The sequence below is a fragment of the Melitaea cinxia genome, chromosome Z (assembly GCF_905220565.1).
Source record: "Melitaea cinxia chromosome Z, ilMelCinx1.1, whole genome shotgun sequence".
Classification (NCBI taxonomy): domain Eukaryota; kingdom Metazoa; phylum Arthropoda; class Insecta; order Lepidoptera; family Nymphalidae; genus Melitaea; species Melitaea cinxia.
In genome coordinates this window covers 11,073,359-11,088,825 of record NC_059424.1, presented here as the reverse complement: position 1 = coordinate 11,088,825, position 15,467 = coordinate 11,073,359, and the positions used below count along the sequence as shown (strand labels likewise).

The 15,467-nt window shown below is 32.3% G+C and overlaps 1 protein-coding gene across 1 annotated transcript in view; it reads right to left on the bottom strand.

The window, feature by feature from the left end:
- LOC123668786 (probable cationic amino acid transporter) overlaps window positions 1-15,467 on the bottom strand; it is a gene marked incomplete at its 3' end in the record, with an annotated part of 63,749 nt that overhangs the window by 16,660 nt on the left and 31,622 nt on the right. The window contains exons 7-8 of the mRNA XM_045602479.1: window positions 10,381-10,564; window positions 6,968-7,092 (exon numbers count right to left, since the gene is read on the bottom strand). Coding sequence (XP_045458435.1) covers window positions 6,968-7,092; window positions 10,381-10,564 — 309 coding nt within the window. The remainder of the gene's footprint in view (window positions 1-6,967; window positions 7,093-10,380; window positions 10,565-15,467) is intronic.

The following is a 15,467-nucleotide window of genomic DNA, read 5'->3' as shown; positions in this document are numbered from 1 at the left end:
ATGTGGTATCTTGAATCTAAAATACTGCCTTAAGGCAATAGCTGCTTTTACTATAGGTTTCCATAATATTTGCCGCAAAACACATTACAACTTTATTATTTTAGGAACACATTATGCATATGTCATGCTTACATTTAGCAGTACATCTCTTCCAGAACTCTTAACTTGCTCTAAACGCACTCGTCAAAAGTATTTGATTGTTATTTTCTCACATTTACTGCTAAAATAAGTAAACCAATTCCATGTCTCAAGTAAAAACAATAATTTAGTTTCAAGTGATAATTGGTTATATTTAAAGCATTACCTAATCCGCACTTGAAGTATTTTATGTTTGTAAATTTTTTGCTTCATACTCACGGCCTTTAAAAACAAATAAGTGACAACTGCTATACGTTTGCTTGTTCGTTGTCAAATGTCAAAAAGTTTAACTTTATTTAAAAACAAATATTTAATATAATTTACTAGCTGACCCGGCGAACTTCGTATCGCCTAACACAAACTTTATCGTATGGTATTAAAGTTCAAATTGACTTTTAAGTATTATCACAAATCTTTTGTATGGGAGTATAGAAGTGTTGTTTTTAGACTTTTTCAGGAAATTTTAATTTTTTTTTTTGAATTTTTCTCTCCGTAAGAACCATTCTCGTACTTCCAGGAATATTTTAAAAAAAGAATTAGCGAAATCGGTCCAACCGTTCTCGAGTTTTGCGCTTAGCAACACATTCAGCGACTCATTTTTATATTATAGACTACGACAACATTTAGGAATTTTTTTTTGGATTGATACTCAATAGCACAATTATATTTAAATATTTTACTTCGGAATATAAGATATTTATAAAATATAAGCAAATGATCGTTAGAGGAAAAGCAATTGCATATTTAATCTTGATTTCCAATACTCGAATATTAAGTTCTCATTTAGCTCCAATGAGCAATAAAGAGCGAAAACGATTTTATATTTCGCTGAGATCTCGAACGGATATCAGCACTAAATCTATATCATGTCTTATTTATCAAATCGGAATAATTGGGTAAATTTATTTGTGTACCTGAGCGTCTTTGAATGGTTAAAGTTTTGATTGGGGTGCTATATAATATTGTTAATTAACAATTTTGAGCTTAACGTTTATTTAGGACAATTTCTACAAATCATCGACCATTTCACCCTTTTTTCTCAAAAATAAGAACATGGTTGATCTTCTTTTGTCCCTCTATGTTATGTACTTTAATGATAAAAAAGAGTACACTTAGTCCAAATCGGTTTTGTTTGCTAAAATAAAGTTTCCATTCAATAACTTTTTAAGGACTTCTTACATACGTCCAGAATTTTCAAAAAATCGATTTTTTTACAGATTATCTACAGTTCTAGGCATATTTCTGTGAAAAGTTGATTGAAAAAAAAAAAAACAGCTAAAATTGTTTACTGACAATGAAGACACATAATATCAAGCTGGAATGGGAGATTAGACGTAAGTTAACAGAAGAATAAAAAAATTCAAAAAGTTCTTGCTTTAGCTGTGCGGGCGACCTCGAGCGAAACGCACTTAAAACTTTAAAGGCATATTTCTCTAAACTACTTTTTCTGGCACGGTATGCATCATAACTTATACAGTTTTCAATATTTTTGGTGTTTTTTTTTTAATATTCGATTTTTTTTTCTCTATAGTCTGTCGAGTCAGAGTTTTGATATCGTGATTAATTTTTTTTTAAATAATTAAATTGTGAAATTTATGACACAATGAATGCAAACTTTTTTTAAACTGCCATTATTTGGTAAATTTTTCTAATATCAAATATACGGCTCGATATATGAAAACTACAACTTTATTTTACAAGAATTTTGTTACGTTTTGCAGATCCACGAATTGACTAACGATCGTACAAATAGAATTTCCAATTTCTTTGCAAGGTGCAAATGATCGTGCCATATTGCAATAGGAGTTTCAAAACAATGAGCGACGTAAAGAGTTCTTAAGATAACAGAGCTGTTTCAAACATATTCGTCCATAACCCTCTAAGTTACAAAGTTGCACCATTTTTGCTACCGGCTAATAATTCATAAAAATATGGAATAGACTTTGATATTGAGATTATGTGCTTTAAATATGTGATGGCACAATAGAATTCATCTAACGATTTTTGTTTAGCATGTCCTGTGAAATCATATACAGTGACATCTGTTCATATTGTCTTTTTAAAAAAAAGTAATTAAATAAATAATAATAATAATAATTAATAATAAATAATAATTTATCTTATTATTATTATTTGAACTTTATTACTATTCAATAAAGTTCATGTTAAAAATTATATATTAGGGCGCATTTTACGTAAGTTATTAATGATTAAATTATAATAGATGTCTTTATAATCTATGCCTATTTAACTTGCGTTAATTATTCATCTAATTAAGGATAACTAACAAAAGATACTTTAGTTTTAATAAGATAAAGAACATCGACATCTTATTGTTAGCTGATATGTAAGACACTGAAGTATCTTTTGTTAGTTATCACAACATGTAATGTTATCTTAACTGATTTGTATATCGTAAAACTACTGGCAGCGGAATCACGAGAGTTGGACAGTGTTTACAATTGTGACATAGAGGCGTACACAGAAGCAATCTTCAAAAGTTCACTTTTATATTGTAGTGAAGGCGAATGGCATAAATTTCACAAAGGAAACTTGAAATATTATACAAAGTCATAACAAAACAAGGCTACAAAAAGTTATTTTTGACTACTGGAAAATTATTTTTTAGACAACCTCAACATTCTTAGTAAGGATACGCTACGCGATAAATGATAACGCGTTTTAAAAAAGAAGTTGAAATAGGACAAACATTTTGTAACCCCAAGGAAGAGTCATAAACCTATCTATCTGTCTATACTAATAAATGGAGAGCCGGTTTTATTATTCGGTTATACTACGAAAACTACTGCACCGATCGAAATAATACTTATACCATAAGATGCAACGTGTTTCGGAAAAGGTTTTAGTTTGGTCGCTAGTATAAAGTTTACATTTAAGTATATAATAGTTTCAAAAACTTTTGTTCACATAAAATAATAGCGATGAGTTAAGATTTTTGTGTCTGTATAAATATGTTTTTCTAATGGTAGTAGTAGTGTGTATGTACCTGTGAGTTCCACCATACTTTAAAGAGCAACGTCACGGACTCAATGTTACCAAAGATACATGATAGCAATTCTTTCTCGTGACAGATGGATTAAGTCATGAACCTTTTCCTGAACCTGCTCCTATATGAAGAAAGCGACCTTTGAACAGCTGTAAGATGCTTCTGACTTAGTTCAAATATACTTCGAAAAAAAAAACGGTTACGCAAGAAACAAGTGACAATGTTCAGTTTTATTCCAATTATTTTGTGTTACCTTTTTATTTAATAGTACCGAAAATTTTCACGTTCCCTTTAAAATTATAAAGTAAATTTAATCAATTATTGAATCAATGAATTTTTAATAATAACTGACGTAAACATTGTTTTCTTCGCTATTAATCTTTAACTACGCATTTGAATAGTTTTCGTTTTGCAATACTATAAAGAAATCATTTTAGTTTTTCTTGTCTGCCTGTTTGTTTTCTATTTTTTATTTTTTCTCGTTATTAGCGGAAACTTGATTGGTTTATGTGTATTGTTTGTTTTTCCAAGAAATTCGTTCTTCGATTCCTTTTGAAAATCCGCTTCAATTATTTTCCAACTATCTCAGAGTTCAAAAACGAAACTAGAATTCTATTTCTAAAAATTTAAAAGCAAACATTACTTTATTACTTTAAAAGTAAAAATAAGAATAAAAATTTAGTACTGAATGAAATTTTCTTCTTTTGCTAACATACAGCGGCTTGTTTTCTTCTAATGATATTCTCAATTGCTCAATATGGAGAATGTTTCCTAGTATTACATACCCGACACTTTGTATGGCGTAAAAGTCAGGAGTTCGAGCTCGTTCTCGTGTCGGAATAACAACTGCCGGCTTGAATAAGTCCACATTGTCTACCACGAATGCAAGCGTTATCATTCATAAAAAATCTAATCGTCCTTCGAAGTCTACAACTACACTTTATAAGTCTAGATCATGCTCATTATTTTGTGTTTTTTTTTGCATGGTAAAATAGACTGTGACCTAACATAAGGGCGTTGACGTAGTTAACACGTCTATAACTCACAATCAAAGAACAGAAGTAAAAAAAAAAAAACAGATAAAACGAAGAAACAGAAAAAACAGTTAGGCCTTAGATCGTATTTGTTTAGTAAAATTGATAATTAAAAATGTAATCAGTTAGGCAAAGACTTGAATTTGCCATTCGTAGATTATTATAACAGGAGTTTCAATTCTCTGAGATATACCTACATATGGGAGATGCTTCAGCTAAGGTATATAAAATAAAATAATGTGGGGGTCAGCTCCGACATGTTTCACACGATTTCCCCCCATATTTTACCGCTTGTCTTATGTAGTTTCTTAAAGAATTAATATCAAAAATTCCATTGCTAGTTAAACATGAATATTAAAAAACGTGGAGAGGTTGAATGTAGGTCAAGTTTTTCATCCAGCAAAGTTTACACCTTTTGACAATGAACGATAGTAAGTCTTAACTACTCAAACGATTCCTATGAGATTTGCAATATGAGGTTTTACTGATTTAAAAAGTAAAGGGGTTAGCAATATCGAGTATTACACGATACGAGTATTTAGGAAATCAGAAAAAAATGACGATGCTTTAGACCACACGACTGAAGTTAAACTTCTTTAGCTCTCAGAAAGAAATACAGTATGAGCTCGGACTTCTCTTTCTTGCTCCTATAGTAAAATACTATCTTTACTAGCTTATATCTCCCTCTCACCTTCCGTTCGCCTCGCCCGATCACAGTTTTCATAACTTTTTCGTTACGCATTTACCAGCTTACTCCTCAAGTCAAGCGTGCGTAAATATTCAGTTTTTTTTTTTTAATTTTGGTAACTTCTTCTTTCTACGTGCTACTGTTTAAAGATTGTTATTTTTTCTTGTTTCAAATTTTATGTTTTGTATCATTACATCATATTATATCACAAGATGTACCTGCACATATTTCATTTAATATGGTCTTTATGAGACAGAAATTATTGAATTTAGAAACCACAATCACACTCAAAAACACTCGCCTTGTACACTTTTTTCGTCACTCATTCTCTCGACATGACCAAACCATCTGAGCATACGTTTCTCAATTTTTGTCACTACATCTTCTTTCAGACCACAACGTTTCCTTATCTCACTATTTCTTATCCTGTCACTCAGTATAACTCCTATCATACTTCTCAATGCTCTCATCTCAACTGAATTTATTCTGTTTTCATGTTTCTTCTGCCATACCCAACTTTCACTTCCGTACCTTCCGACTGCTCATAAAGGAGTACAAAGCTCCATTCATCCTGTTTCCTGCATTCACTCTTCTTTCAATATCACTATCACACTTTCAATCTCTTGTAAACTTTGAACCCAGATACACAAACTCATTCACCTGTTCAATTCGTTCATTTCCAATCACGATATTGCAGCCTGTCACTACCTCATCTCTTTCGAACACCATCAATTTCGTCTTCTTTACATTCATCTTCATTCCCTTTCTTATACTCATATCAGTTACTATCTCCTGGAACTCCTCGGGCGAAGACGCAAGTAATACTTGATCATCTGCATAGAGAAGACATTTGACGAGTAACTCATTCATTCTCAACCCATTTTTACTCTCTTTTAAATCTGTCAAACAATTGTCCATGAATAGATTAAAGAGCCACGGTGACGCTACACATCCCTGTCTAACACCTTTTTCGATATTAACCTAGTCAGTGTATGCCCCATTTATCCTCACACAAGCACTAGAATCCCTATATAAAGAGATTGCAATGCTCGTATGAGGACACTGCTCACACCATTCACGGACAATTCTGACCACAATTTATTCCTCTTCTCTCATTCAAAATATAAATGTTAAAATTTGATGAAGATTTTGATTTTATACGCAAATGTTGTTACGAAATTTAAATTAACGAAATTAATAATGATTTACGATTCGGTATAAAAGCGTCAATGCGAAATGCGTGAATCAAAAGCAAAATGTATAATTACTATGCAATATGTATGAAATAAGTGAGATAATATCATAATCTCTTGTAGCAAATGTTAATGAATACCAATAATATAATTATACAATTGGTTTATTAAATTCATGTAATAAAATACAGCGGAATGTTCTATCTAGCGTGCAGTAGCGTATTGAATTTCTGTTGAACCTAAATTATTAACAAATATATAATGATACTGACAATTTATAACCAATTTCATGCATGTATTTAGTTTGATGCATTTTAGCATCTGTAAAGTAAGCATATGTAATTTTTTTTATTAAGACTAAACATATTTAGCAGCTCAAGGGCACTGCTAATCGATAGCCACTCCGCTACTTCGGTTTATCCCTATTTATATTACCTACCCTCCACTGCGCCAGATATCAGTCACACAACTACATTATTTTTTCTAAAGTTACACATATTTCAAATAGTTAAACAACAAATTTAAGTCTATTCATTGAAAATGTATAACTCTATATATATTAATATGTATATAGTTATCGGTTGTCAATCAATTCCTATAGAAATATTTTATTTTACACAATAATAATTAATTGATTACTTATTAGTTATAATATTGAAATGGTTGTTTACTATTTATCACTTATTCGAGGTATGAGCGTATTTGTAAGCGATTTTTTTCTGACGTAGGTAGAGGAAAAAAAAGAGGTAATGAAATTTGTTTCCTGTTATGAATAAATCCATACACATTTATGCTTCAGCTCAGCAATATTCAAATGTTAAAAGTACAAAAATGTAAACGCGTGTTATAGTAACCGTGGCTACGTATGTATTGCTAAAAAAATTGTTTTATAACTAAAAACACTTACCAATGCTCATCATTTCTACTAGGACCTCAAGTTGGATAATGAGGGAGGCAATGGAGGCTGCTGTTCCACCGGTGATCGTAGCTATGGCAGGAGTGCCAGAAGCCTCAGATACTGTTGCTAATTGTCTGTTAATATATAAATCATTTTGTATTAAATATTTTCATAAGAGTATATGGGCTTGTGGTAATGATATTATTATTTTGCATAAGTACAAAAGTCTTGTCGTCCATATTGAGAATCAGAAGGAATTTCAAATACAGCATTTTAAAATTCATATGTTAAACATCATATAAGATATTTCTGACAAAACTCCATAATATACGTCATGAGAAAGTGTTGAAACGTTAAGGTATGCCATAAATGGATAAGATGCATCCGGTAAAATGTCATAGTGAGTGAAGTCTCGAGGATTTAATTTTGCTAACAAAGTTAGTTTTACCTTATTTTTCTTGTAATAAATGTTTATTAATTATTCATTTTAATACAAGTCTGGGTACGCGAGACGGCGACAAGCAGAAAGAGTAGCCTTTGGATACGGACAACGGAACCACCAAAACCATTGTATTATATTGTGCTTTTGTTCTTAAAAAAGGTGACAGAGCTTGGTTAGTCACGTCTTTAAGTTGTTTTCGAGGGTCCTTACTAATCACATTGCTCGCAGGCTAGAAGACTTCCAGCCTCCTGAACATGCCGGATTCCGAAAAGTCTACAATACCATGGACCAATACATACGCGGCAGTGGGTTATACAGAAGATCGAGGAGTATAATCTGCCGGTATTGAGTTTGTAGACTTTGAGAAAGCTTTCGAGATCGAGATCAGTGGCGGTGCTAGGGTCTTTTCAGCCGGGCCAGATTATCGGGGTGTTGAAGTGTTTATACAAAGCTGCAACCATAATAGTCCGAGTACACGATAGAAGCCCTGAATCTATTCCACACTACAGTGCGGAGTTCAACAGGAGGATGTTATATCTGTACTGGAAGATGTGTTTAAGTTGATGGAGAGCTAAGCAAAAGGGGTATAGGCTGCCCTCTAACGAGGTGGACTGACGACCTCAACAAGAGCGCGCAGGACCGGGTGGAGTGGCGAACAGTAGGGGAGGCCTATGTATAGCAGTGGGCTGTTAAAGGGTGATTGATAGGATAGATGGAATTATTCACTAATTTGTATGTTACTTGTATACATTTTTCAGAAAATGCTTTTATTATATATTATAGCTTTGTGTTAAAATAATTGAATTTCATTCCATTAATAAATAAACAAATAAAAAATATGATATCATGAAATAGCAATTCAGAAAATTTTCTAAGCTTACGCCAAGTTTGGTATAGAGTCCGAAAGGACAGTTTTTTTTTTACATTGGAATGAAAACAATAATTTATTTCCTCAAAGGGAAATAAAACATACCTCTGGTGTTAAACATACACTAATTAATACTAAGCGAGAATAGTCATCCTTTGCAATGGTGAGGCGAAGGGTAAAAGGGATGGTCAAGAATATAATACCTATAAGTACATCAAGATTTCGCACTGCGTCCCGCTGTTCTTTGTTTTGAGCGTTTGTTACTTTGGAAGGAGAAAGTAACAAACGCTCAAAACAAAGAACAGTAACAAACAAAGAACGTAGTACAGTAGGATAATGAAATAAATAAAAATATTAATAAATGAAATGAATTTTTTGATTATATGGTAGTAAGTATTCTTAAGAATGACGTATTTAAATAAAAATGCATTAAATTTTAACTTAGATCTTGAAATCATAAATATGAAAATATAAATTTATTGTCATGCATCATATTCTGCATCATACAGGTTACAGAAGCAAACATATAGACAAACTAAACTTAAAATTATTTTGACTTTTATTATAATTTTGGCCTGTTACAATTTTAATAAGTGCATATTTAGTTTAAAAAAAATTCAAATTTCTACATCCAAAATTTGGTTATATTGTTGTAATTTTATATGATGGTTAAGTATTCTTTAATTTTCTAATTTTCCACGCAATTTTCTTAATCTTCTATTAAAAAAAAACTTCTCCTGACAGTAACAAACATAACATAAAAGAATTAGCGAAACCGGTCCAGTCATTCACGCGTGATGGCATGACCAAGGGAAATAGGGATTCATTTATATATATAGGTATATATAGATTTATAGATTAAGTCATAAGGCGGTTTTGTAGAGGATAAACTGTTTTTTGAAATGACATTATGACTTACGCAATTATTCAGAACAACAGCAAAATAAAAATTATAGCACTTAGAATAATAGAAGTTTTTTTTTTTAATTTTATATAGACGGTATTTATAACGCGTCTGAGCTTATTTGATCAAATATTAAAGGCGTTCTTAAAATACATTTATAATTAGCGAACGTTTTCTATTCGCTAAAAAAATGCTGGATTTTTTCAAAGTAAAGTTAATTGCATGGCACATTCTATCTAAACATATAAATCGGTTTTAATTAAGTTCATGCAGCAGAGTGGTAGAAATATGTTTGTATTAAATTATATAATGAGCGAGGACGTTATTTAAATTAATATTTAACAGTAACGGTCTGGTCGCCCAATTACGGATGAATGTGTCGACATTTTTGAAAAAGTGGAACTAGATCGATATTTTAGTAGTTACGATATAGTTGCAGATCTGAGAATTTACCTTAAACAGTTTTGACTCCTTTGAATAAGACTGGCTATATAAAAAAAGCTCGATAAATGGGTGCCATGTGAATTCACTGAAAAATACCTAATGGACCGTGTACTCATTTGCGATTCTCTTAAGACATAATATCGAAAAAAAATTGAAGAGATTGTTCACTAGTGACAAAAGAGGATCACCTATGAAAAGAAAAAAATGTACTAAAGAGATCGTAATCAAAAGTCAGTCAAGCTGCACAGACTACCGCGAAATTCGGCTTGAAATGCGATAAGGTTATGTTGGGTGTGTGGTGAGATTGGTTGGTTGAGATTTTACCGTCGAGTAAAACCATCGGTTCGGATTTTTACTGTCAAAGGTGACGAGAATTAAGCAAGAAATTGAGAATAAGCGGCCAGAATTGATCAACAGAAAAGGTGTGGTCCTTCATCACGACAATGCCCGACCACATACGTTTTTAGCAATTCAAAAAAATCAAGAGAGTTCGACTGGGAAGTCTTAATGCATCCACCATATAGCCCCGATCTTGAACCTTCAGATTTCCATCTGTTTCGGTCTCTTCAGAATTCTTTAGGTAGTACGAAGTTAACATGAAGAGAAGACTTTCAAAACTATTTGTCGAAGTATTTAATGTAAAAATAAAATTTGTAAAATCTTATCCTGAACTTCTATATAAAATATGCAGAAACTTTTTCCCCAACCTAATATTCGTTTACCCGAATATATATTTAGTAACGTATATTTTAGTTAGTACTCACCTAAAAATTAGGCCATCTTGAGCCATAGCGTAGACGACACGAGGCATTGGAAACATGGATCCGAACATGGAGACGGTCAGACCAGCGAGTGCTCCGAGGGCCACAATATACTTGCAAGTGGGCGCATTTACGTAAGTAAACATCTGCACCAGCGCAGAATCGGTAGCCACTTCATTGTAGGGCACTAAGACAAAAAAAAGATGATAAAGTTTATGCTCCTTGCATGTTTCTTCTATTTTTTTTGTTTGTCTTATTTATATATATTCGTTATTTTTTAATTTTTATACCAGGAATATATATCCAGTAAAAATTTATTGTAAATATGTTTAACTTTATTGTATTTTATTTACTTATATATTTTATTAAATGAAATATTTTTGTAATATTCAAGTATATATTTTCAATATTATAAATATACTAGCTGTGCCCGAGACTTCGTCCGCGTAGAATTTAACAAAAAAGTTACTGTTCAGTTCGCAGAGTTATAAAATAAATAGATTTCTAAGATAAAAGTAACCTAAGTTATTCCTTATTGCCTCAGTTATCTGCCAGTGAAAGTCCCATCAAAATCGGTCCAGCCGTTTCAAAAATTAGCCGGAACAAACAGACAGACAGACAGACACATTGTAAAAAATGTTAGTTTGGTATATGTACCGTGTATACATCCATACAGATTTGGTAAAAAGTGGTTATTTTAATAATACAAACAGACACTCCGATTTTATTTATTTGTATAGATGTAAATCATCCGTTTAAATAAAAGGCATTATTTAAGAAATATTATAAATCAGTTCATGTAGCTGTTTCTTTTTAAAAGGCATAATAGTTGTAATTAACTGAGCCTTTGGCGTATTAAATAAAATAAACATGAATATCAATGAGACGTTAGATGACTTTAACAATGATGATTTTTACAATTTGTTAATTGCGGGTTTCAATTTAATAAACATCAGTTGCGAATCACCACGCTCAATAATCTCCAGTCTCAGTTTTCTTAGACAGTAAATTAGCTTCTGCACTAAACCTACGGTCAGCTAAATATGATGAAGGAAACGTAATTAAAAGTTTCTGCACTATTTCCCGCAATCCAGGGTGGAAAGCTGATATTGATTTTCGGAGCCAGAATCCAGTATCTACATCTGAATTTTACTTTTAATTCTTTATTACTTGTGAGTTCTTTGAACTCTTCTTCTAAATTTGATGATATTGTTTTAAACCAAATTGAAAAAATGGCTTAAATTTGATTGTTGTAAATTGTATTCTTTATTTTGTATTGAACATAGTACTTAGCGTTACGTGAATATGTAAAAAAGGAATACCCAGTTCTCGCAGAAGATACATAAAGTTAAGTGAATAGATTAAATTAAATGGTTCTAAAATAATTGTAACGTGCATTAAATGTCTGGAAAATATTTCTCGGTTGTACTTCATAATTTATGTTCAAAGAATTCCGTTTATCTTATGTAATATCAGATAATTTTCTCGTTGTAGCCGTCAGAATGATTGAGATTTAGATGCAGCCGCTTTGAAAAAAGTTGTAATCTGATTTATTTCTTTAAAAAACACTTGCAGGATTTGTTAGTTAAAGATAGAACAGACGGATTGAAACTTAACGGCTTTGCGAGGGTTTACGAGTGTTTAATTTTATGGGTATGTTATAGTTAACTTAGTTTTTTGAGTACAATATCTATTTACAAAGTTATATTATGTATGCAATCAGATTTTTTGATAACTTTAACAGAGTTTTTGATAGAATTTATAATGAATAAAAACTAATATCTTTTGTTTGATAGAATTTTTATTTGTTTTAAATCAAGTCTTAAAAGATTAGCTTAAACGGGTTTTTTCCTGTATATTTAACTGTCTTCAAAAAAGGAGGAAGTTCTCAAACCGACCGTAGTTTTTATATGATTTAACATAATATAACTCTTAACTAGGTGTACTGATTTTAATGATTTTTTTTTTCATTTGATAGCTGGTACTTGTCATCTTGACTTGTCATCGGACCATTGTTTAATTTAACCGAAATCTGACGAGTACTTCTTGGTATATTCTTAACAATGCGTATTTAGTGTACTTGGGCGAAGTTGATGATGTTTTCATTTTATTACTTGTCTGTATAAATTGAGGTCGGTTTTTTTTTTGGGTAAAAGTGTTTTTATTTAGTAGAGTAAATCGTCGAACGCTAGCCACCCTAGTATGATGATACTACCTAAACTTAATTTATAAAGATCAGAGGACCCAATATAAAATCATTCTTCTTTTAATATTATTTCCGACGCTGTGTCACTCACTGCCTTGCACTAGTTTAGTCTAAATTTTACTGTTTACATTTTTTTTGTAGTATTTTCTATTCAACTAAATTTATGTAATATACCTACTCGTACTTTCCAGGACTAAATGCGAAACTGTGAGTGTTAGTTATGATTTTATATAATACATGCGCACACCTACTGTGTGGTTGCGGCAGTCAAGAATATAGCCACCGCCTCTCTTCCTGTGGGTGTCGTTAGAGGCAACTAAGGGATAACATAGTTCCACCACCACCTTGGAACTTAAAAAGCTGACCGATGGTGGGATAACCATCCAACTGCTGGCTTTGAAATACTCAGGTCGAAGACGGGTAGCAGCGTCTTCGGTGCGACAAAGACAGCCCTGCAGTCACCATTTCCGCCTGCCGAGCGTGGTGACTATGGGCAATACACATCAGTTCTGGAGGTCTAGGTCCAGCAGTGGACTGCGATAGGCTCAAGTGGGTGAGTGAAGTGAGATCCGTACACGAGTGTATAAAATCACATTTTTTCAGTCAACCACACACTCTTTGAATTGTCATTTCATCCATTGACAAATTCATAAACTAATTCACTACGAACGATCCTACATCATATTATCACCGTTCTATGTACGCGGAATGATTGAAAGTAATTTGGTATCGCTCACCGAACTATCTTCATTAATCTTTCATGCTATATCAGAGTGATCGTCATTTATTTATATACTACTAGCTGACCCCGCAAACGTTGTTTTGCCATATATGTTATTAAGCCCTTAATTCTCCCCGTTTATAACTAAGGGGTATGAAAAATAGATGTTGGACGATTCTCGGACCTACCCCATCGGTCCAGCCGTTTCGGAGGAGTATTTTAACTGACATAAGAATTTTATATATAAGACGAGAATATGACACGAGAATTTTATATATAAGATTTATCGCGGTCAATCTAATGAGTCCAAACATGGTAGCGGTGTTGTAATTTGGAAGGAGTTAGATATTTTGCAGGTTTTAAATGATGCTGAAGCATCATTTAAGCCTGCAGGGTACACTAGATTATTTCTATGATTCTAACGCAATAGAGCAGGTATTTTGCAACTAATCGATCAAATGTAAGTTCGTAATCTCACATGTCATTGTTTCAAATTGGACGTGAAAGAGAGCTGTACCTGTCTAAAACACGGCAATGAAGGCTCTGGATAAACTTACCTAAATAAAAATATAGATCCATGTATTTTGTAGGTGTGATAAGTTATTCTAAAATTTTATTTCACTTTGCCAAAAAAAGTGTAAAATGGGTCAAAGTAAAAATTGCTAAATAATTTTTCAGTTTTAATCGACATATAATAATAATATACATACAGTACTGATTGTAGAAAGTGAAAAAAATATTTTTAAAAATGGCTTACAAACTTATTAAACCCGATATGTATAAAACCCGATGTGGGTCCTTAATAGTCTAAAAATTAGAAAAGATATATTTTTTCATGTAAAGAGCATAACCGAGCTATGGCATTTGTTTATATTTAAAAAAAAAACGAAAAATATTTTAGAGTGAGCAATAAAGCAGAAATAAGGTTTTATTAAAAGGGTTTTGTTAGCTAAAGCTTATTATTCAGTATAAGATTATATGAATGATAACGTTGCGTGGGTACCGGAACACCGAACTGAATTAATTCCGAAAATAGCGCTACTTATACATATATATATTTATAATACGTGAAGCACAGACTTTGTACCGTTTTGTACGAAAACTACGCGGACGGAAGAGTAGGTATGAAATTTCTCACACTTATAGATTACTAGCTATGCCCGCGGCTTTGCCCGCATTGAAATCAGTGTGTCACAAAGTTTTCCCGGCAAACTTCCAGTGAAACTCTCATCAAAATCGGCTTAGCCGTTCCGTAAACCTGCTCCTTGAAGCCCTCTCTCCATTGGTGAAACCGCATGAAAATCCGTTCAGTAGATATTGAGGGAATCGATCACATACACTTTTGGGGATTTTGTTTTATAATACACAACTGTTGCCCGCGACTACGTCCGCGTGGTTATGAAGATATGCATTACTATCAAGATGTTTAACGCAAATTATTTTTTTTATTTCAGTCACTTGAAATGCTTATCACACTGAGTAGCTTTTTAAAATGCACAATTTAGTATAATTTAATATTGATTTTCATAAAACCTCTCTATACACCACATTTTTAGTTTTATTTTCCGACTGCAGTATAAATTACCTATAAGGCGAACTTATAGCTGCTGTATATGTTTCATACAAACTATCAAACCTAATTAAACCCCCTTAGCGGTAGAATATCGCAAAACCCGTTCGTAGCGGACGTCTACTAACTATAATCTACCTCCCTACCAAATTTCATCTTTGTCCATCTTGGATGGATGGACCATCCAGCGGTTTTTGAGTTCTCGTGATGAGTGAGTCAGTGACCTTTCTCTTTTATATATATAGATTACGATGCATTATTTGGACATCTCCTCACCACCTATAGAGCATACTTTTTAAATTTCAAGTCTCTTACTTCAAAAACATAGGACTTTCATACAAATTTCCAATCCCCGTTTTATTCCCTTTGGTTGAATTTCGTAAAATCCGTTCTTAAAGGATGTCTACGCCCTATAAGGAACCTACCTGCTAAATTTCAAGTTTGTAAGTGTTATAGTTTCGGAGATTTCGTGATGAGTGACCTTTCGCTTTTATATATATTATAGGTATAGATTTATATTGAGAAAGAGTGAAGAATACTAATCTTTTTTTAATTATGCATAAAAATACATTAAATCAGTATATAATCATTAC